Source organism: Pogona vitticeps, chromosome 2 (genome assembly GCF_051106095.1).
Source record: "Pogona vitticeps strain Pit_001003342236 chromosome 2, PviZW2.1, whole genome shotgun sequence".
In the NCBI taxonomy this organism is placed as follows: Eukaryota; Metazoa; Chordata; class Lepidosauria; order Squamata; family Agamidae; genus Pogona; species Pogona vitticeps.
Genome location: NC_135784.1, coordinates 293,913,114 through 293,936,510, shown reverse-complemented (window position 1 = coordinate 293,936,510; position 23,397 = coordinate 293,913,114). Strand labels below are relative to the sequence as shown.

At 43.4% G+C, this 23,397-nt stretch overlaps 3 protein-coding genes across 4 annotated transcripts in view; all 3 read left to right on the top strand.

The window, feature by feature from the left end:
• SPEF2 (sperm flagellar 2) overlaps positions 1-10,892 on the top strand; it is an 87,747-nt gene extending 76,855 nt beyond the window's left edge. For both annotated transcript variants that reach the window (XM_078384495.1, XM_078384494.1), the window contains exons 30-31: positions 6,293-6,522; positions 9,714-10,892. In XM_078384495.1, coding sequence (XP_078240621.1) covers positions 6,293-6,522; positions 9,714-10,876 — 1,393 coding nt within the window. In that variant the 3' untranslated portion in view covers positions 10,877-10,892. The remainder of the gene's footprint in view (positions 1-6,292; positions 6,523-9,713) is intronic.
• An 83-nt stretch (positions 10,893-10,975) lies between these two features.
• Positions 10,976-12,908, top strand: LOC110080068 (uncharacterized). Its single transcript, XM_020795671.3, has 4 exons — positions 10,976-11,195; positions 11,280-11,488; positions 11,590-11,713; positions 11,808-12,908. The coding sequence occupies exons 1-4, from the start codon at positions 11,182-11,184 to the stop codon at positions 12,178-12,180; spliced, it is 720 nt and encodes a 239-aa protein (XP_020651330.3). The 5' UTR covers positions 10,976-11,181; the 3' UTR covers positions 12,181-12,908.
• Positions 12,909-15,865: 2,957 nt separating this feature from the next.
• Positions 15,866-23,397, top strand: part of LOC110080074 (sperm flagellar protein 2) — a 36,383-nt gene continuing 28,851 nt past the window's right edge. Inside the window, exons 1-3 of the mRNA XM_072992844.2 lie at positions 15,866-16,290; positions 19,727-19,833; positions 21,351-21,533. Of these exons, the coding sequence (XP_072848945.2) occupies positions 16,272-16,290; positions 19,727-19,833; positions 21,351-21,533 (309 nt within the window). The 5' untranslated portion in view covers positions 15,866-16,271. The remainder of the gene's footprint in view (positions 16,291-19,726; positions 19,834-21,350; positions 21,534-23,397) is intronic.

Sequence of the window (23,397 nt, the reverse complement as noted above, 5' to 3'; positions counted from 1 at the left end):
AACTCGGGCTAATGGCAAGCCAACTACGTCTACCAAGAAGGCTTCTAAGAAACCCAAGCCTCCTAAGAGTCAGGCCACGGCCGCCATTCCTCCCCCGCCGTCTCCTGCGGCCACTCCTCAACTCCAACCGTCGCCCTCCTGCCTGCTCTTACTCCGCAATCTCCTATTGAGATTCACTCCCAGGCGTCGTCAGTAGCCTCTTCTCCACCATCCTTGCCACCGCCGACCGATACGCCGGATATACCCTTCTTTCCATCTCCTAGGAAGAAGAGAGCCAAGACGAAGCATTTGGAAACAGCCTCTGGAGATTCCCGGTCTCCGAGCCCCTCGGGACCGAAGGTCTCCCCCCACGGGGCTCGACATTCTCGCCCCAAGAAGCCTAAGAGGCAGGAGGCTATGGAGGACAAAACTGCTCCGCTCAAACTTTCCAAGAGCTATTTAAGAAAATGGCGGAAGCAGATGCAAAAGCTCTATGACCCGCGGCTTCTTTACAGCCTCGCTACGCGGAGTTCCTCATCCGATTCCTCGTCCTCCTCGTCGGTCTCCTCCGATTCTTCGGTACCGTCGGTACCGTCGCCCCGCGATACCGACAGGGGCAGACGACGACACGTCCAGTCGGTACCGTCTCTTCACGATATCGGAGCGAAAGGGTCTACATCGGTACCGGGAGGACCTTCCTCCCTAAGGAAGACAGAGCAACGGACCACTGCCGATGGCTGTGTACCGCCTCCAGCCCCGATACCGACCGGTATCCCACGTCGTACCACCACCGATACCGGAGCCGGTACCGCGCCACTCGGTACCGACGCGGTGCCACCTAAACCGAAGCGTCCTCGCGACTCGGTACCGGCGAAACCGCGCAAGAAGAAACGGCGCCACGTTTCCTCTGACTCGGACTCTTTTCAATTGGATCTCCTCGATCCCGATACCGATCCCGATACCGATCCCGATACCGGGCACGGTACAGGACACGGTATCGATACCGGACCGAGGGGCAAGAAACGCTCTAAACGAAGAGGCAAATCGATACCGGCCCCCGTTTTTCCCATGCTGGAACTCCCATTCCCCCCGTCCCTCCCTTCTGATCATCCCGAAGACTCCTCCTCCGAATGCTCATTTTCGGATACATCGGCTCCTAATGATAACACTCCGGACTCTGCCATCATTGATAAGAACCCGGTTTCTCCTGCGGCCGATTTTCCTAGCTATTCTCAACTAATACATAGAATAGCCTCCGCTTTGGAACTCCCTGTCGAACGTCCGCCGGAAACGGTCCCCGACAAGGTATACGGCGATATCGATGAGGATCAGAACTTACCCATGCGTCTAGCGTTCATCCCTTCGCTACTGCGAACCCTAAAGCAACCTTGGGACAAACCTTGTTCTACCCCTCAAATGTCCAGACGGGTTGAGAACCTATACCGGATTCAGGGATCTGAACTGGACTTCCTTGTGAAACATCCCGCCCCCAATTCCCTTATTGTGGACGTCGCACAGTCTAAATTTCGGCCTGCATCAGCCGCATCCCCCAATAACAAGGATGGGAGGAAAATGGACATATTTGGTCGGCGTTCATATGCCTTCTCATCTCTAATCGTGAGAGCTGCTAACTATGTCGCCGCTATGGCGGCTTACCACCAACACTTGTGGGACTTGGCTTTACCATCCTTACAAGCTGCACCTGATGAGCTGCAACCGAGAGGTCTCTCTCTTCATCAGGAGGCATCACAACTCATTCGTCAGGAACGGGTCACGGTTCGTCACATTTTGGATGCTGCATCCCGTAATCTAATGACGGGTATTGCCATGAGGCGGCAGGCATGGCTTAAGTCTGCGGCCATTCCTGAAGACTCCAAGGCCCGTATCCTTGACCTCCCCTTTGACAGTTCGGGTCTTTTTGATCCCAAGACGGATGAGATCCTGAAGGGTCTCCATGAAGCGAAAAAGGCTGCCAGATCCTATGCTGCTCAACCGTTCTACAAACAACGCTACCCATGGAAGCGTCCATCTTTCTCCCCGGCTATGCAGCCAGGGAGATCCTATCCCTAGAAGCAGAGGTATTCTCCTTCTTCCGGCTACACCACTAGACATGACCAACGACACAAGACACGTGCTCCCTTCAAAAAGGTCGACCGTAAGAATAAACAGGGCCTTTGACTGCTCTACAGCCATTTCCTCTCCTTCCTCCGCCACCCGCTTGTCTCCTTTCCTCTCAAGTTGGCTTACCATCACTTCGGACAAGTGGGTCCTTTCCATCATCGCTCGCGGTTACGCGATAGAATTTTTGGAGACGCCTCCTCCCCGTCTAGTTCTTACCCCACCATCCGACCCTCTAAAACAAGAAGTATCCACCCTGTTACGAAAGCATGCAATAACCAGGGTGTTTCCAAATCCTGCCAATCCTGGTTTTTTCTCCAGATATTTTCTGGTGACAAAGCGGGACGACTCTTTCCGTCCTATTTTGGACCTCAGGCGCTTCAACAAATTCATTGCCTATCGCCGTTTTCGGATGGTAACCTTGGAGAGGATTCTGCCCCTCTTGCGACAGGGCGACTGGTTCGTCGTCATAGACCTCAGCGACGCCTATTTCCACATAAATATCAGGCACGACCATCGTCGCTTCCTGCGTTTTTCGCTGGGGTCAAGATGTTACGAATTCTCCGCTCTGCCTTTTGGACTTTCCACCGCGCCCAGAGTCTTTACGAAGTGTATGGCCCCGGTGGCGGCTTTCCTGAGAACAAGGGGCATAGCCATCTTTCCATACATCGACGACTGGCTACTGGTTGCACACTCCAGGCTTCAGGCGGAGCGTCACACACTTACCGTGCTCCACCTCCTCAAAACTCTCGGACTGCAGGTAAACTACAAGAAGTCTGTCCTTGTCCCCTCGCCCGTTGCCTCCTACATAGGCGCCACTCTCGATGCTCGGACCGGCCGAGCATTCCTACCTTTGGAAAGGGCGCGGAAGATGGCTGTTCTCATCAAGAAATTTCGCCCTCTCCATCATGTCACCGCTCACACTGCTCAGAGGCTACTGGGCCTTATGGCCTCCACCACTTCGGTCATCCCTCATGCGAGACTGAAGCTTCGTTCGCTGCAAGTGTGGCTCCTGTCACTCTTCAATCCCCTCTGGGACTTCCCCAAAAAGAGACTCTTGGTGTCCAAGGAGTTGTCGGAGCAGCTGAAGTGGTGGCTCAACCCCGGCAATCTGTTTATGGGACGCCCTTTTGCTCCTATTGCCCTACAAACTCGCATCACGACAGATGCCAGCGACATCGGCTGGGGCGCCCATTGTTGCGGCCTGCAAGTCCACGACCGATGGTCTCCAAAGGAACTTGCTCTCCACATCAACAATCGGGAACTTCTCGCCATCTTCAAGGCCTGCCGGGCGTTTCTGCCCATCATCAGGGGCACAGCCCTTCAGGTTGTTTCGGACAACACGACGGCTGTCGCGTATGTCAACAAACAGGGCGGTACCCACTCTTTCTCCCTCCTGTATCTTGCTGTCCAGCTATGGGAGTGGTGTCTCCAACATCATGTCTTTCCATCCGCTGTATACATTTCCACTCACGACAACATACTTGCGGATCGGCTCAGCAGGACTGCTGTTACCATGCACGAATGGGTGCTGGACCATGCGGTGTTCCTAACACTCTGCGAGCGATGGGGAACTCCCGTGGTGGATGCCTTCGCCACTCACCTCAACACCAAATGCCCCATCTTCTTCTCCAGGGGCGGTCACGGCCCGAATTCGCACGGCGATGCTCTGATGGTGGCGTGGAGCAACCACCTTCTCTACATGTTTCCACCATTTCCTCTCCTACTGAGAACACTGGTGAAAGTTTGCGACGACAATGCGAATGCCATCCTGATTGCTCCGTTTTGGCCGCGCCAACCGTGGTTCGCGAGGCTCATCTCGAGGGCGGCGGAGTACGTCAGGCTACCTTACCTTCCGCACCTGCTGACCCAGAACGAAGGGACAATTTACCACCCGGACGTGCAGTCACTCCACCTCACCGCCTGGAGGATAGTCCCACGGTAGCTCACGTCCTCTCCCATTGTCGTAAACCGTCCACTGACACCCTGTACGGGAGCAAGTGGAAGGCTTTCCTGAAGTTCACCGCTTCTCACCAACTGCCCGCGTCGCCGACCACGCTCCATACTGTGTTACAGTTTCTGGCTTACCTTTTCCAGATGAACCTGTCTCATTCCACCCTGAAGGTGTACCTTTCCGCCATCATAGCCCACCAACCACCAGAGACGGACAGTGCTCTGTTATCCAGACACGCGAAGATCAAACGTTTTCTTCGAGGGGTTGTACGCCTTCGTCCACCTACAATTAATCCTATTCCTCAGTGGTCCCTCCATACCGTCTTAAACTGTCTCTCAAAACCACCATTTGAGCCACTTGCTACGGTTTCGGAACGCCTCCTTACCCTTAAAGTGGTTTTCTTGGTAGCTATTACGTCAGCTAGAAGGGCCTCTGAATTGGCTGCCCTGAGGACCGACCCACCTTTCTTGCAATTTTTCCGAGACAAGGTGGTCTTGTACCCTGACGTGTCCTTTCTGCCCAAAGTGACCACGGATTTTCATGTCAAGCAGCCTATAGTCCTGCCAACCTTCTTTCCCCAACCTTCTTCTCCGGTTGAGAAATCCCTCCATCTCCTCGACGTTCGTCGGGCGTTAGCCTTCTATGTTCAACGGACTTCCTCGTTCCGTCTCTCCAAGCGCCTGTTTGTCTCTTACCAGCAACCCCATAAGGGTCGGGAAGTGTCTCCGCAAACTGTATCCAGATGGATAGTTCAGGTCATCCGTCTGGCCTATGAACTGGCTAAGAAGCCTCTACCGGCATCTGTTCACGCCCATTCTACTAGGGCTGTTGCGGCCTCCACAGCCTTTCTCCGTGGAGTCCCACTACAGGACGTTTGTAAAGCCGCCACGTGGTCCACGCCTTCCACGTTTGCATCCCACTACAGACTCGACCTGCGAGCCAAGGAGGATGCGAGGTTTGGCCGGGCTGTCCTGTCGGCTGTGCTGCCGTGACGTTTTCCCTCCTCCTTCCAGAGGTAAGCTTGCTAGTCACCCATTAGTGTGATTTCACAGAGTCCACGAAGAAGAAAAAGAGGTTACTTACCTGTAACTTTGGTTCTTCGAGTGGTACTCTGTGAATTCACACGGCCCGCCCGTCCTCCCCACTTTCCGTCACGGCTGTCTCGCCTTTAGAGCAGCAGCGGAATTTGGGGAACTGAATGGCTGTTAGGGCGGGCGGACCATGAGGTCCTGGGGGGGCGGAGCCAAAAGTGTTACTTTAAGCTCTAGAATGTTCCGAGGCCTTCTGCGCAAGCGCAGATTAACCCATTAGTGTGAATTCACAGAGTACCACTCGAAGAACCAAAGTTACAGGTAAGTAACCTCTTTTTTTTCAATAAGAAAATGAAATATTTTCCTTTTTTTAAAAAAAGGATTTTTGGAAGAAAAAAAATGGCAAGGGAGGTTGCTCGTCCCTGGTCATTGTGATGCTGCTGGGCTGCTAACTATAATTATAACCACTGCTTAAAGCAGCTGCAAAGCTGTTTTTTTGTAGCTAAAAATGGAGGGATGCCGGAATCTCCCCCCCCCCCCAGCAAAAGTGCAAATGCCAAATAGACATATATAAATTTTGGAGGAAGGAGTGGGCAATTAATTTCTAAAGGGGGCCACATGAAAAATCTGAACTGTGTTTGGGGGCCGAACCAAAAAACCCCGACACCGAGCTAACTCACCTGTCCTCCATTCCCCCGCGGCCTTCCTCTCCGACCGTCTTCCATCCCGTGCAGGCGACGTGATGCGTCATCATTTCACCTGCGCAAGGATTGCTTCCAGCCTCTTGAGCCGCAGGCTCCGCAGCCTGTGGCTCGAGAGTAACACTCAAAACCCACGAGATTCCCAGCGTCGGATCTTGCGAGTTTTGCTTACTGCCGTACTGGGTGGCTGGAGCCGGAACTCCAGCTCACTCAGCGACGACAGGCGGGCCGGACTAGAGTGGCTCGCGGGCTGTATGTGGCGTGCGGGCCGCACTTTGCCCAGGTCTGGTTTACTGAGACCTGTTCAGCTTTCCAGAATGACCATTCCAGTAGCTGCTATCATAATTAGCTATGTTACACAGGAATTTCAATAGCAGCAGCCTTGGTGCAGATGGCTTTTCTAGATGTGCTCCTAAAGCTCCTATAACTGCAGAGGAACTGACCATCCATACTGTCAAAGTTTTAGAAGGGTGAAAACTTGTCTCCTTTCAAAATTATTTTGTTTATAGTGTCGACAAATTAATTGAGGTTGCCCGAAATCACATTGAAACTTCTACCAGAATCCAGTACGAACTTGTCCTAGAAGGAACAGAGTTTTATATTAATGGAGATATAAAAGTATTTCCTGATCCTGTCCCTACACCTCGTCCTCCGTCTGTAGAGACTGCTACAAACGGTACTCTGACTATTTCACAGCTCAGCACTCTTCATAAGCAATTTCTACAGGTGGCACCTAAAGGTAGGGAAACACCTCCTTTATGTTTTTTGTAAAAAGAAATTAAGTGCTTGTGTAAGGATTACATTTGTGCCAATTGCAATGATACTTGCTATGATAGCAAACACCAGTATTCAAAGATATTTTTACTAAGATCATATAATGTGAAACACCGAGGGGTTGCTTCACAGCTGACTTCCGGCATTTGCATGTTTTATTCAATAATGCTCATACCAAGGAAACTATATTCAAGATTACAATCTACATTTAAGGAAGCCCCTGTCCAAATTTGGAGAAGCACCCAGAGAGATGGGATGTTTAATAGTGTTCTTACATATTGGGGGTATGGGGGGGGAATGTCTGTACCTGGTAGTCCTGATCTAGATTGGTGGCCTGCATTCTAGCTTCAGTTTAGTATTACTATAGGGAAGAGAAATGAAATGGAAGGACCATAGAACTGCACATTGTGGCCAAAATTGAATTGCGAATCATCCTAACATGAGTCAGACATATTGCACCAATGGGAAATTGTGTAATTTCCATTTATTATATAGGCCTATTTTAGGATGGAATTTAGTCCTATGCCTGTAACACATTTCTTTTGACATTTTGATAGTTTGACTAACTCAATTCGAGACAGAAGAAATGGGGAGGGAAATACTAGGTCTGACATCTAGAAGACTTCAGCCACTGAGATTCATGTAGAAGTGTATATAACCTTCAGATATTCTTGTCCTAAACCATTTATCAGATAATTGAAAGCAATTTAGAAGAGGAACCTATGTTTGTGGTGTGTGCATGGATCCCATTTTCAGTTCTGGTTAAACAGTGGGTTTTTTTCAAACCACTTCGAAAAGCTGACAATTTTAACCTTAAGTATGTATATTTCAGAATGTACAGAGTTAATGATTCATGGAAGATTTATGGGCAATGAAGCAGGCCAGTGGACTGCTAGAGCTCAGGTGATGTGAGTCACGAAGCAATTACGAAGGAAAACAAATAAAGGCACTTTGCTGTTTTTCTTATCAGCAACTAAAAGAGCAAAATGTATTTGCCTTCTGTGTAGCATCGAGGAAGCTGTTGTCTAGGAGAGTTATTCTAGGTATTAAAGAACATATTGAAATCAAACACAGAAGAGGTAGAAGTGGAATTTTCAGTTAGCTTCTGTGATAAAAATGCTGGGCATTTCAAAGAGAAAGCCACTCATGTTTGCTTAGCACTAGATGCTGTAGCTATGGTAGTATCCAGAATACCATCTAGTCAGGCTTCTTGGGATCAATTTGAGTTGTTGTGCCTTTTTTGGGGCAAGATGATGGACATTCATGTGGAATTTGATTGTCTAGATCCATTTCAATCTAGTTTTAGGCTGGATTTTAGGACTGAAAATGCCTTAGTTACAATGATGGATGGCTGCCTTAGGAGAGAGATAGGTGAGTGGCACCCTATTGATCCTCCTATACTTCTCAGTAATTTTTGATACCATTGATCATGGTATCAACAAATTTGGTCTGGGCTTGAGATAAGTTTATCTGGTTGTGGTCTGGACACCTTCTTTTTCCACCTCTCATTTCTCAATTGTTTGCTACAGTTGACTTGGGCACCTTGATTCCATTACACTTTGCTGTCTTGGAAGCATTGTTATTCTCTCAGGATCAGAATTTGTTCCTCTTCAGAGCTTCCTTCATCACCTGATGGCAGTCAGTCCTCTCTGGAAAGGCCAGGTTCAGAATCCTATGTCTCTAGGAGGTAACTGTCAGCTGAGACCCAACTGGTGCCACTATATCTTCATTTTGGCATCATTTTGGCAAATCTTTGAAGAAATTCTTTAAAGAGTTTCTTCCAAATAGTTTTAAAGGTATTATTTACAGCTGGAGTAGATTACTACCTGTTATGTCCCCAGTTAATGGCTCTGATTAGATTGGGGAGGCTTTCAATTTTAATACTAATGCAGTAAGCAAAAACAAACAACAACAACAACAAAAACAAACCAATAAAAGTAAAGATCCAGCAGATCACATTGTTTGTAAAGTTTTTCTTCAACCTTTTTTTTTGCAAAGCTGTAAAAAGAAAGCTGATTTCCCACTGATATCCCATTGCTTCAGTGGACCTACTCTAGTTGCAACTTTCAACACTATGTGACAGGATTTCAGCCAACTGCTACCAAGAGTTCCCATTGGAGGCTTTGAATTTAGCACCAATGTGGTAAAGGAAAGTGGGGAAACCCCAAAGGATCCTACTGTTAGTCCCTGAGAGTCATAATTTGTCAAGCATTGATGTGTAAATGGTTCCACCCCAGACAGAGTCACCACTGAGTAGATGTTAAAGAGCATCAGTAAAGAAACCTTAGGAAGAATCAGTGTCAATGGTTCCTTTGTACTTTTAAAAAGTTTTAAAACCACTTCTGGAAGAGAGGCAGCTTTCTTAAAATAAAAGAGGACCGAGGTTTAAAAAATATAATGCGGATAAACGTCCAGATGAAATCTATGCTTGAGTGGCAACAATTAGCAAAGAGGGGGGAGTAGTTTCTCTTAAGCATGTTTCCTGGAATGCTTCATGATATGTCATTCTTCTCATAAAGGGCGGGGGGGGGGTTATAGCTAAGCACTAAACCAGTGGTTCTTAACCTTGGGTTATTCAGGTGTTTTTGAACTGCAACTCCCAGAAACCCTGGCCAGCACAGCTGGTGGTGAAAGCTTCTGGGAGTTGCAGTCCAAAAACACCTGAGTAACCCAAGGTTAAGAACCACTGCATTAAACCATATCCTTTGGCTCAGTCCTTCGTATTTCCAAGTAATGAGAGGATCTTGCCTTCCTGCTGCAAGTCATTTTTTTACAGTACTGGGCTTAAATGGCCTCCTGATCCAGGCCAGTTTCATTTTGCACAAGCTTTCGTGGACTTGGAAGGAGGTCTCAGTAGACAGACATTTGTACGGTCATACGGAAGATGGAAGGACGAAATGTAGTGGAAATGCAAAAGGTCCAGCATGGCGAGGGTTAATCAATGGCTGTTAAGGGTTACTAATAGGCTTTTGAAGTCACAGATAGAGATCTTAGTGGTGGTCAGTAAGAGTCTATGTTAATGCTGTGACAAATTATGACTCTCGGGGACTAGCATGCCTCATCGCAATTCGTTAGGGTTTTAATGAATGTTATAGAGAAATGTGATAGCTATGATAAAATACAGTGATGCTGAAGTTATATTTAAACTGCTTCTAGCCATAGCAGCCCTGAAGCAATTTAAAAGCAAAAATGTGACTCCCAGCAACCGGAAGCATTCAAAGAAGAACCAGCAGTTCCAACAAACGTGGCTGTCAAAGTATCCTTGGCTAAAGCATGATCGTGACAAAGGCACAATGTACTGTGCATTGTGCCGGAAACACAATGTGGATTTAGAAGAGAAGATACACAACTTCTGTTCAGGGACTGATAATTTCACCCTTGAATTAGTCCGCGAGCACCACAGCAGCGAAGCTCATGCATGGGCCGCTTGTATGGAAGAAGCCAGTAGTTCCACCCCAGACAGAGTCACCACTGAACAGATGTTAAAGAGCATGAGTAAAGAAACCTTAGGAAGAATAGAAAACCTCTTCAGAACGTGCCACGCGATAGCTAAGACTGGGCGCCCCTTCACAGACCTGGACTGGATATGCAAATTGGATGATATGAAAGGGGTGGATATTGGTTCCATATTTAGAAATGACAAGGCAGCAAGAATCTTCATTCATTTTATTGCTGAAGCAGAACGAAGGGCTTTGAAAGAGAAGTTGGAAAAATGCAAGTTCTTCTCGCTGATCAGTGATGGTGTGACAGATGACACAGTCGTAGAAGCTGCCCTTGTGTACGTACGCTTTGCTTACCAAGGGAAGGTCCACTGCCAGGTTGTTGGAGTTCACTCAGTAGAGAAATGTGACGCTTCTGCTGTGAAAAATGCCATTGTCAACATGCTAGATACCAGCCTGCACATCAATTTGCCAAGCCAAGACTGGGCAAGAAAGCTGGTTGGCTTTGGAAGTGATGGCAGAGGTGTTATGACGGGACAAAAGGGAGTGGCAAAACTGCTGAAGGAACTCCAACCGTCTGTCCAAAGTGTGCACTGTCTTGTCCATCGCCTTGAAATGGCATACAAGGCAACACTCAAAAGCATTCAGCTGTACATCATTCTCACAACCCTCTTGAAAAACATGTACTATTTTTATCATGACTCTCCAATGAATAAGAGCAGCCTCAAGGTAGTTTATGAAGCTCTCAATCTAAGGCAGGCAATTCCTTCCCGAATTGGTGGCTCACGGTGGCTCCTTCGCCTGCAGACAGCTCTTCAGACTTTTCTTAAAGGGTACCCTGCAATTGTCCTACATTTGAATAAGGTAAATACTCCTTAAATTCATGTTTGCATTTTTTTTAAAAAATTAAAAACTGGGTTATTGCTACTTGGGTCAGTTTTATTGAATAGCCTTTTTTTCTTTTTCTTTCTGAGCTCCAGATAGCACAGGAACCATATTCTTCAAATCACCAGAGGGCTAAAGACTTCTTACAGCTCCTTCTGAAAAGTGACATTGTTAAATTTTCTCATTTCTTGCTGGATGTCATCAATGTCCTCAACATTCTGTCTCGTGTTGCTCAGGATCAGAACTCCTCTATCGCAGATGTATTTGCAACGATTGGGTCCACACTAGAAATACTCCAAATGTATCAAGCAAGGTTTGCATATAATTAATAAATACCACATCTGTAATATGTGACTCAAATACACATGGTACATTTCTTAAAAGTTGTATTTTTCAGATCAGGGCCAAGGGAGCGTCTGGTGGAAACTATCACACAGTTCCACAGTTACCATCTTGTGGGAGATGGCAATATATCAGCAGTTCGCATAGAATTGTTAAGAAATCTTTTGAACCAGCTGCGTGATTGTTTTTGTGATGCTAGTGAAGAGATTTTGAGAGCAAGCACTATTGGAAGTTTTAAACTGTGGCTAGACAAAATCAAACCAGGTACAGAAAAACCCAAAGTGATGGCAAAGTCACTACAGATTTGTGAAATGCTTTCCAAAATGTGTTGATTTTTCCTCTAATTAGCACTCAAATTCTTACAGAATTTGGTGAGGTGGAAGTGTCTGTTTTGACTAAATACTATGAGCCAGTTCTGGAACATGCCAACGTGAAGGTGCATGAAATTGAGACCGAGTGGAACATGTTGAAAGTGGAGCTATATAATAGGTAGGCTAGCATGAACACAGTCTTGTTGACATGCCAATTAATTAATAACATGAGTATGAGCAGCAAACTGAATTGCAATATTTATTCTTTCTAGATATCAAAGCATCCGGAGCTTAAATTGGGACTTGGTGAACACAGATTATTTTCATAAATATCCAAACATCCTGACGCTTGTAGATCTGATCCTGACCTTGCCTGCAGGTTCTTATGAGGCAGCACGAGGCTTCTGTCAAATGAAGGCAACAATGATGCAGAAACAGCCCAAGCTGATGTTGGAAAACATGACAGATCTCATAGTCATTCAGATGAATTCTCCAGATATCAGCAGATTTGACCCTGAAAAGGCTATTCAGTTGTGGAATATTTCTTGCCAAAGGAACAGAAAACTACAAGCTAGCCACGAAAAATCTGATTCTTCATCTGACACTGAAAGTCTGGAAAGGGAAAGTTCATTTGGCAGTGATTAGACATCTAACACTCTCACCATTCTGGAAGGCATTTTAGTACCATGACGCCATGTTACTTTTTTTTCAGACACAAAAATGGAATGTAAAATTTCAACCCAGCAAGGCCCTTGGGCCATCATGGACGGAGTCAAATTAGACGTTGAAGGAAATGTGTTTTTCCTTCACTTAAGATGTTTTTCCTTTCACCTCAAGATTTGCTCAGAGATATTTGTCTGAGGAATCAGATTTCATTCTTTTTTCATTCTTGTCAGTAGCAATTATGATCAATTAATGAAGTTAATAGAATGCAATATAAAATTAGGCAGTGCGGTATAAATACATATAAAATACAAATTAATTTACTAATTAATTACTAATTAATTCATCTAAGGTTGTAAAGCTTAGATAAGTTTATCAGATAATTCATTCAATAACAGGCAAAATCAGGAGCATTTGGGGTATCTAAGATCAAGTCTTCCATAGTATATGTTGAGAGGCATATTGTACACTGACATAGACATGAAGCCAACTGTTCATATTTGAAAAGAATTTTGTCAGCAAATTCCCCCCATTTTGTAAGGTGCATCTTGGTTCCCCAACTCCAGTCTGTAACCTACTAAGCAATCTCAAGTAAACTAGTTCTCCTTATGAACAAGGGCTAGATTTTCCTGGGGTTCTGTCCATTTTCAGGGTTTCAGTCATAATCCTGGCATTCATTTCTTCAAAAATCTAAAAAAAACAAACAAAAATCAACCCCACAACTTTCCCTTGATTTCAATCTGAGAGGGGTGGGATTTTAGCTGAAGAATGGACGTGCATATGATGTAGATACTGTTAGCTGCTACCTTTCTCTGTATATCACTGGGCTCAATGCCTGCAAGATAGCTGATTCTGTCAATCTCATACTTACCTTTATTGGCTAATTGCAAAATAAAGCACACTAAATGCAAGATACATGGGAGAAGAAAATCATGTCCTATGTCAAATAAATTTCTTTAATCATCTCTTCTAAATATGTACTAAACATATAATCCACTTTGATTCTTAAACCTAGTTTTAAAATCCAGAAAGACTTGTTGCATAAATATTGGAACACTTTATGTGTGGACAGGGCAATTTCAGAATAATGCAGGCTCAAATGAGAAAGGAATAGCTTCAAATTATATCTCACAGCAGTAATATTCATAATGTGCACCACAGCATTGTTTTGAGTTGTGTAGTCTTCAGCTGCCGATGCCAATAGCAAATAGGGACTGTCAAGAGACTGTCCAGTTTGTGCAGAAAATTCTGGTTATTTCTCCCCCATTGATACTTCTCCTTGTCCTCCATCTGAAGGCAGCATATGAACAAAAGATGCTGGCTTGGCATATGACTAGGATTCGTGAAGGAAAGAAAACTGATTACCATATTTTCCATGTATAAGACTATACTTTTGTCTAACATTTTTAGACTAAAAATTGAGGGTCGTCTTATACATGGAAGTAAGCTGAGGAGAGTACAAAACCAAGTGGAGGGGAAAGCAGGAATCAAATTGTTCCTGCAGCACTTTGATCCCTTTCCCCCTACACTTGCTAAGCCCGATTTAGATTTTTTAATTTTGGGTTAGAAAAGTGGGGGGGGGGTCTTATACATGGGGGCATCTTATACACAGAAAAATACAGTATATTGCAAACACTTTGTGACTATCTGCATACACAAACCTCCATTTTGTGATTTTCCCTGCCAGCATGCTACCATTGGTGACTGGCCAATCTCTGTCATTTTCACCCCTCTCAAGGAGGTTCTGGGGATAGAAAGTTTAAGGACTCCTGCAATATGGTGTTTGAAAAATATATTTCCCCCCCCCCAAAAAAAATAAGCAGTATCTTAATTTTAATTTATTATCAAAAATCATCATCATCATGTACTGTCAAGTCGTTCTGACTTATTTTGAACCTTTTCAAGGTTTTCCAGGTAGAAAATACTCAGAAGTGGTTTACTATTCCCTTCTTTTGGGCGCACCTTAGGATTGTGTCACTTGCCCAAGGCCACACAGAAAGACTCTTCTCGGATACACAGTGGGGAAACAAATTCTCAAACTCTGCCTTCACAGTCAGTCACCTAAATCACTGAGCTATCCAGCCAACTGGTTACTCCTAAGTGATGTATATATTCCTAGTGAAACTTAGGAAGATGTATCAGACATTTAATAATAGGTGAAAGAAATGTGAGAAGAAAAGTCAGATAAAATCCATATATAATACGTATGTTTTAGAAACAAAGAGTGGTGTTGATGAAACATTGCAGGATGTGTTTTACCATTAAACCCATTAACAGTTTTGTAGGATTGTGAAGAAGATGATAGTAATAAAAGAACATTTGGAGCCTTCTTGTAACAACTACAGTTAAAATAGCCTGTCGAGATCATGGAATAATGGAATTTGAAGGAATCTGCAAGACCATCAAGTTCATACCCCTGCTTAATGCAAGAATCCATGTCAGACATGGTAGATTAAGATTCACTGTGGAGAATATGGAGTGCTCTCTGTTGTCATGGAATTAACAGCTATATTTACCATATTTTTCTGTGCATAAGACAATACTTTTGTCTAAAATTTTTAGACTAAAACTTGGGGGTCATCTTATACACGGAAGTAAGGAGGGGAAAGGGATCAAAGCGCCACAGGATCACTTTGATCCTTGCTTTCCCCTTTTGTGCTAAGCCCCATGGGGCACTTTGATCCCTGCTTTCCCCTTCCACTTTCTTGCCAAGAAAGTGGAGGCAAAAAAGGGTAAGGGGAAGGTAGGGATCAAAATGCTTTGATCCCTGCTTTTCCCCTCCACTTTCTTGCTTCCACTTACTTTCCATATATGGAGGGGGAAAGCAGGGATCAAAGCAATTGTGCAGCACTCTTTTCCCCTCCACTTGCTAAGTGGGCTTAGCAAGAAAGGGGAAAGCAGGCATCAAAACGATGTTGCAGTGCTTTGATCCCTGCTTTCCCCCTCCACTTGGTAAGCCCTGCTTAGATTTCTTAATTTTGGGTTTGAAAAGTGGAGGGGACTACTTATACATGGAAACAGTACAGTACATTTAGAGGAAGAAGAGAATTTATTTACTTATTTATTTGAAATGTATACTTTTCATATCAGAATGCTATATAGAATCAGGAAGCTTTTAAAAAGAGTGGGAAATGTGTGCCCTTCAAATTTTGAACTACAATTCCTATTATCCCTGACTATTGACCATGCTATCGGGACTTGATAGGACTTGGAATCCAACAACAACTGGGTGGATGCAGTCTCCCTGCTGATGCTGTAGAAGTACTATTTTTTAAAAAATAAAAGTGTGAAATATTGTGATTCAAATGTAATATTTGCTGGTGAAATTATTAAACAAAATATATGTAGAGAGTAAATTTCTAAAATTTAAACGTGATTGATTCCTTGATGGAGTGGAGGAGAAGCATTATGGGGTTTGTTGTTGTTGTTATTCAAGCATGTTGAATTTAATTGATGTCTATTATTGACTTTGACTTCTCAAATTTATTAAAAGCAAGCATTTTTTGAGTATTATGCTTCTGACAAGATATTTAAAATGTAGAGCAATTTATTTCATACGCGTCTTTAGAAATCTGAGCAGAAACAATTTCATTTGTATTACTTCCGTGCAGAAATAATTATTCTTGCTGTTCTTTCACTGAATAGTCTCATTTCCTGTTGATATTAGATCTTTTGGAAACATGTCACAGGCTAGGGCAAATTAGCACCCTTTGTACACTGCTGGCTACTTTCATCATTATAGCTTTCAAAATTGTTCAGAACAGGCACAGAATTTGTTTATTTGTGGATTCAAGTGTTCCATTTTGCACTGTTAGAGGTGGGAGCGACTGCTTTTTGTCAACAAGTGCTACAGAAACCCTATTCACAGAAGATCCCACCCAGACACAATGATAAAAGAAAAGAAGAAAATAGACTTTGGGGAACATTTTAATGCAGCGGAATTTACAGGAAGGTTAAGAAAACCATGTGCAGAATGAAGTATCTTTGAAGTAAAAACAAGCTGAGAATATTGTCTTTCTTCCTTATACGTACACCAAGGAGATACCTTCTGCACTTTGTGCGTGACACCTTACATGGTCATGGCTCCAGAAGGTACCACATATTTGTGCAATCTTCTCCAGTCAATGCTGTAGATTTAGAAGTCTGCTATCTTCAAAATGCATGCATAGTTTGATAGCCTGCTGGCTAATGAGAAAGAGCTTGTTAAGAATTGCCATGGATCACTGTGCATCAGTAGAGGAGCAATCACTTTTCTCTTTCCTGCTCCCGGGTCAAGTAATTAACTTGATAAAGTTCCTATGAGATAAGGAAGATAATACATGACGGAGCTTGCATGCATTGTCATGCCCTTCTGCCTCCCCACCCCCAGCTACTAGAAAGCAGCATCTTTAACATAAGGAAAATAAATGCAAAACGTTTTTCCATTTAGGTGCACACTAGCCATAGCAAAATACTTCTTTGGTCTTTTCTAAACTGTTTGTGTGAAAGTTAGAGGGGTTCAACATAGCATAATCATTTCTGCCTCTTTCCATCCTCTTAAAAATCCACCCTGGGAAATCTTTAAATTGTTTGAGAATTGAAGAAGATACCGTGTTTCCCCGAAAACAAGACAGAGTCTTGTATTAATTTTTCCTCCAAAAAAAAAAAAAAAAAAGTATTAGGGCTTATTTTCAGGGGATTTTTTTTTCATGTACAACTATCTACATTTATTCAAATACAGTCATGTCACCTTCTGGTTGCTGCACAAGGGTGGAGGGTGGGGCTTCACTTAACTAGGGTTTGTTTTTGGGGTAGGGCAGTGGTGGCGAACCTTTTTGGGCTTGCATGCCCAAACTGGGAAAAAATGGGGTGGTGTCAAGGAGGTGCCTCGAGGCCCCACTCCTGATCCGGCAGCAGCAGCTCCGGATCCTGACCCGCCACCTGTTCAGGCACCAGCACTGCAGTTGCAGCCACCTGCTGAGGTTTGTCTGCGGGGGAGGAAGGGGGGAGTAGCGATCTGGTGACTTATGGCTTGCGTGCTGGCAGAAAGGGCTCAGTGTGCCAGCCGTGGCACGCATGCCATAGGTTCACCATTGCTGGGATAGGGCTTATATTACAAGCATCCTGAAAAAATCATACTAGGGTTTCTTTTCAGGTTAGGTCTTATTTTCAGGGGAACAGGGTACCAGAAATGGTTGCTTATTGTCTTATTAATCATCGGTGCAGGGCAAGTCATTACAGGGAATCCTTCCATATGTAGATAGAATGGATACATGCAAGTACAGTGGTGCCTCGCTTAACGATGATAATTGGTTCCCAAAAAATCATTTCCTATAGAAATGCATTGAAAACCGGATAATCTGTTCCAATGGGAACGGATTGCTGTCCTTAAGCAAAAATCGACGGTTCCCCAATTGAAATGCATTGAAACCTATTCAATGCATCTCAATGGGGGAAAAACATTACAACAAATTTAAAAAGAGTCGGAACAAAGTCAAATTACTTTAACAAAGGGTTTATTAAGTGCACTTATGATTTCAAGCATTCTAAACCTTTTAAAAACATTTTTAAACATTTAAAAAACAGCCAACATGAAGCTGTCAAAACCATCGTTAAGCGAAACAGGGGGACCCAAACTGTCATCGCTATGTGAAGCATGGTCCAAACATCGCTATGCGAAAATCGCCCATAGGAACCATCGTTAAACGGAGCGCAAGATCACTCCGAAAAAGTCATCGCTAAACGATTTCATTGTTAAATGAAGCAATCGCTAAGCAAGGCACCACTGTGCGGCATAATTGGGTGGGGTAATAATTAAGGGGAACCGCAGGAGGCACTGAGCAAGGTATTTCAATTTCTTCTCCTGTGAAATTTCAATACAAATCTTTCTTCTGAAGCTTCTGCTTGGTTTGGTGTCACTGGGTGGATTTCCTTCTTCCACATAGCAGTAGCGGGGGAGGTTGTTTTTGCCTAAATTGGAAGGAGATGAAAGGGTTAGCCTTCCTTACCATGCCTGCTGTTATCCTAGTTATTTTCAGTGCCCCTCCCCCCAGCTAATGCTATTTGCGTTGAAGAAACCTTGTGCACTAAATGCAAAGACAGATTGAATGTAACGTCTGATTTGGCCCACCGGTAAATAAAGAGCCCAGCTAACTTGAATCGAGAGCATGTGTGGTGCATTCATGTCATGTGTGACCATGTGTCCATTCCAAAACCAAACTCAGCCGTGTGTGATGTCTACCTGAGACACGGTGGCCAATGTGAAATACACATGCTATATGGTGCCTTAATTAAATCTTTCATCTAATCATTTTGCCATTGGTGATTTCCCATTATGCTGGTGTTTCTGGGAATATAGAGGGGAGAATTTTCTTGAGCAGAAGACGTCCCAGTATTGTTTATGCCTTCTCATCTCCTCCTACATCAAGAACTGCTAGTCCACTGCGCACACCAAGTGCTTTCTTTTGTGGTTTTTCAGGTGTTAGATAAGAACACCTTTGCTATCTGTGCAGTTGTGGGATAAGCAGGAAGTTGATCAAGGTTTTGGTCTCCCAGCGTGCATGGCTGATGTGCTTGGGGGCTGGGTTGGTTTTATGGAGGCTTGCCTTAAACTAGGGCAGCTTTTATTAACTTGTACGCATGTGGCAATGAACAACATACAGTTGTCCACTTCATTGATTAGAAATGCTCCATTTTAAAAATCAGTATAAATAAATTTAAATTTAACTTCAAAAGTTTGAGTCGTTCCTCCTCTAAGGCTGCTTGGCTTGCACATCTATGTGTAGTTTTTCAAAGCTGTGGTGCATGTGGCTTCTTTGTTTAAAAAAATAGAAAGTTGAACTACTTGTAGCAGCTTTTATTCCTGTGCTGATAGATTATAGCTTTCTAAAGATCATTACTTTACATGCAACCTCCTTTTGAACATAGCTATATAACTTGCTTATATAAGATCAGATTTGCCCAACTTCATTTATTTCTTATAATCTCCTTTTGTCCATTGAGATCAAGGCTGTGTACATGCCTTCCCTCCATTCATGCTCAAAACACGCTTATGAAGTACATTAATCTGACCTCCTGGAATCTAGGTGAAAAATTATCATTATTTAAATGGATGTTTGTGATTCCACTACCATAAGCAAACTGCTATTTGATGATGGCATCCCTCTTAATGAAGACTTATGAAACTAGTCCTGTAGTCTCTGAAACTCAAGGCCACAAAATTGTGGGCCGCAAAAGAGGTCTGACATTGGAAACCTCCTCATCTGGGTGATAAAAAATTCTTCTGCCATTGCTTTTGCATTGCCAGAGTTCTGGCACTAGAGAAGGCCACAAGATTATATGTACAGTACTCTCTTCTTAGATGGTCGTTGGTTAGTGACAATGATATAGAGTGTGCATTTAAATTTTTTTTTTAAATGCCAGAGTGTGGAACTATAAATTGCAATTCTTCGTTGTAGAGGTATATGCGCCATCTGATCAAGAAGCAAAAACAGAATAAATGTTTGAACTGATATTGTGATTCATTGTTTATATTCTCTTCCTTTTCTAGGTTTAATGCCAACCAAAACATTCACTGACATTATTTTTGACCTGGTCACTTTGAATCTTGGCTCAAACATGCTTCCTGATACCTGGATGCACCTCTCTATTTATGATGTGAGTTTTGCCATTCCTTCCATTTTCAAACTGTGGAATAAAAACAGGTTTCATAGATGACAAATGTCCTTGAGGACTGATTGTTTGTGGTGTCAAAGCATATGTTTCTGCCATTTCTTATACTTTGCTTCAGGATTCCTCTGAAATCTGATTTCTCAATCATAAAGGACTACCTGAATCACAAGGTGATTTCAGTTCTAATAAACGGTTGTATAAAGTGTCTGTTTTTGGCTTCAGTTTTTTTTGCAGTGTTGACTAGATAAACACTTCTAATCTTTACAGTTTAGAAAGATAGGGAATATTGCTAGAAAAAGAGGCATTGCATCTCCTGTTTATCAGGGATGTATACATCCCATTTGACATAAAACGGGCATTCTACTTAGGTACATTTTAGCTAGCGTTTAGATCTATTTTGTTGGTGACGTCTGCTGTGTAGCCATCAAAAATCTTTTTTTTTTCATCTTGTTGAAATATTTAAAGCATCTTATGTCTCAGTTCAAATGTAGACCTTCTACTGGAGCACTAGCCACTGTTCAGAAAGTCGACTTCTAAAGATTAGAGGTGTAAAAAAGTATCCTGTTTTCAGCTATACTTTGTAATTGGTATCCTAGATCAGCCATTCTCAACCTTTTTTGGCCATGCCCATAAACGCAATATGAAGCAAATATAGCTTGAATCAGAATTGTGTAAGTCTCATGTTGACCCTTATGAAGTGATGTGCGAAGAATTGTTTTCAGCCCATGGCCCTGTTCAAATGTGCCAGGTCTTCTCTGAGGGCCATGAGGCCCCATTTGAGAATGGCTGTACATTTATGCCTCATTTTCATTTTCTGCCTAAGGAAGTACCACTGTCATGCTGATAACCTTGTCTAATATCTCCCTCTCCCTCTTTGAAATACAGTAAAAGTTATTAGAATGAATTGACCCCCTTAAAGTCCACAAACCTGGACATGATGATTTCATCTGATTCTGGAATTTAAGATGGGTCAAGCCTGGTTAGTACTTATATGGGAGACAAACAGCAAATACAAATCCATAGCTCAGGGGTACGACACATTCCCAGGTTCAATCTCCATTATCTCCAGGTTGAGCTAGAAGAGGTTTCTAATGAAACCTTGGCACACTATTGCAGTTCTTGGGCTAGATAAACCAATGGTCTGAATCAGTAGCTGAAAACCTGTTGCTTAATGTGGCAGGTCAGACTAAAGCAGGCCCACTGACTCAGTGAGGATTTGGCCAGTCAACTCCTCTATACGTTCTCTTCAGTCAAAGGGGCCTATTCTAGTTGCAATTTACTTCAGCATAAGATGTTGCAACTGGAGGAAGCTCACTTGAATCAATCGAACGTATGAAGGAGTTGATGCACCGATTTGCCACTGATTCAGTGGGCCTACTCTGGTATGGCTTACTACGCTAGGCAATAGGATTTCAGCCAGTGTAAGACCACTTTCTATGTACCTTCTTTTGACTATGCTAAGAAAGTTGAGTTCACTGGATATCCACCATTTTATGTTACAGTTACAAAGCCTGGCATCACTGCTGACTGTTGAATCAGACACGGTGGACTGGCGCAGGTTCTTACTAGCTGCTGCCCAACCGTGGCCTATGCCTTCTGTGATGGAGCTCCTTGAAACACTGCAGAGGTTCCAAGCCATGGATATAGACGGATCGGGGTTTGTTACACAGGAGGAATATGAACAGGTTTTAGTGCTTTTTTTGTTCTTCCATCTTAAGCATCTATGGCTGTGGATCCTGGGGAGGGCAAATAGCCATGCAGTCTTCTCTGGCTCACACTATGACTGCATGCCCTAGATACCCACATACTTCAACTCCCTCTATCATAATTTTATGGTGGCCAGCACAATCTCATCTTAACCTCTCACTGTGTGACTCTAATTTTTTTTAAAGTTTTCTGCTCCTGATGTTTGTCATTTAAGCACACTGATTTGAGAATATGTTCACTGAATGCAGTATGGTTCATTTCAGCAAATATACATAGGACTCTTCTGTAAAAGTGGTTTGTGGTTCAGGGAGAATATGGGCAGGAGTGTGGGCGTGAGAGAGGGTAGAGAACGGTGGAGGAAAAATGAAAGCAAAATGTACAGTGCCTGTTACATTAAACAAGATTTGATAAATTAAATCAATTCATACTCAACCTTTGACAGAGACATATTTCAGGTTCAAATTTCCCCATCAGTGCGTCCACCCTGTTTTTCAGAAGGCCCACAAAGTAGTTAAGGATGGAGTTCTACAAAATAGCTGAAGTCCAAGCAACTCGGTAATCTGTCACTTTCTCCCTGTCTAATTGGGAGGAGCAAAACATTCTCCTACCCCACCCTCAATAAGATATAACACACTCAACCCAAAAGGTTAATCCCTGCATTCTTTTCAGAATGCTTTAAGCTGAGAGGTAGGAGTGGTCCTCCTCGCCGTTGAAAAAAGCAAAGAATTTGGGGACATCTTAAAGGCTGGTGAGTTTTGTTTGACACAAACTTTCTTAGGTTGCCCATCACTTCATCGGATGTACCAGATGAAGTGGCTTATAGTCTATGAACACTTATGCCAGTTAAAACATTCTAGTTTCTAAATTACAGGCCACTTTTTGTTCTTCTTACAATTGACTAATATGACTAAACCCTTCCCAGACACAATGTTCTAACTTAAAGAATAATTTGAAGAGAGTGAGGGAAATTGCCTCCTCATGGCCACATCTCTATGTTCAGCTAGAATGATCTTGACATATATGTGCTTGCACATCTGTCATGAGAACAGAATATAATTTCTGTCAGCATTACATACCTATAAATGGCATTGGCATGCATGGGAGGAAACAACCAACAGAATCTTAAATGTTTACTAGCACAGATTTAAATACAGTGGTGCCTCGCTTAACGAGCGCTTCATTTAATGACGAATTTGCTTAGCGATGGCTTTTTTGGAGCGATCTTGCGCTCCGTTTAACGATGTTCCTTATGGGCGATGTTTGGGACCATGCTTCGCATAGCATTGACAGTTTGGGTCCCCCCTGTTTCGCTTAATGATGGTTTTGACAGCCTCATGTTGGCTGTTTTTTATATGTTTAAATATGTTTAAAAATGTTTAAAAATGTTTAGAATGCTTGAAATCATAAGTGCACTTAATAAACCCTTTGTTAAACTAATTTGACTTTGTCCCAACTCTTTTTAATTTGTTGTAATTTTTCCCCCATTGAGATGCATTGAATAGGTTTCAATGCATTTCAATTGGGGAACCGCGTTTCGCTTAGCGATGTTTCCTATGGCGATTTTCGCTTAAGGATGGCAATCCGTTCCCATTGGAACGGATTATCTGGTTTTCAATGCATTTCTATGGGAAACCGCGTTTCGCTTAGCGATGTTTTCCCATAGCGATGATTTTTTTGGAACCAATTTAAATTGTTAAGCGAGGCACCACTGTATATATATGCTAGCATGTGCTTAGGTTGGGTGAGAATCTTGTGCCCCTCAGGCCCAAGGCTGCTTTTGTGGGGACCACAGTCCCCCAGAACCTCCCTTCAAAGAATGTGTAAAAGTCGCAATTTCCACTC

Bases quoted from the DNA above. Each gene is read 5' to 3' on its own strand.
- LOC110080068 (XM_020795671.3), top strand. The intron at 11,489-11,589 runs GTACAGAAAAAC...AAATTCTTACAG, and splicing joins GCTAGACAAAATCAAACCAG to AATTTGGTGAGGTGGAAGTG. The intron at 11,714-11,807 runs GTAGGCTAGCAT...TATTCTTTCTAG, and splicing joins AAAGTGGAGCTATATAATAG to ATATCAAAGCATCCGGAGCT.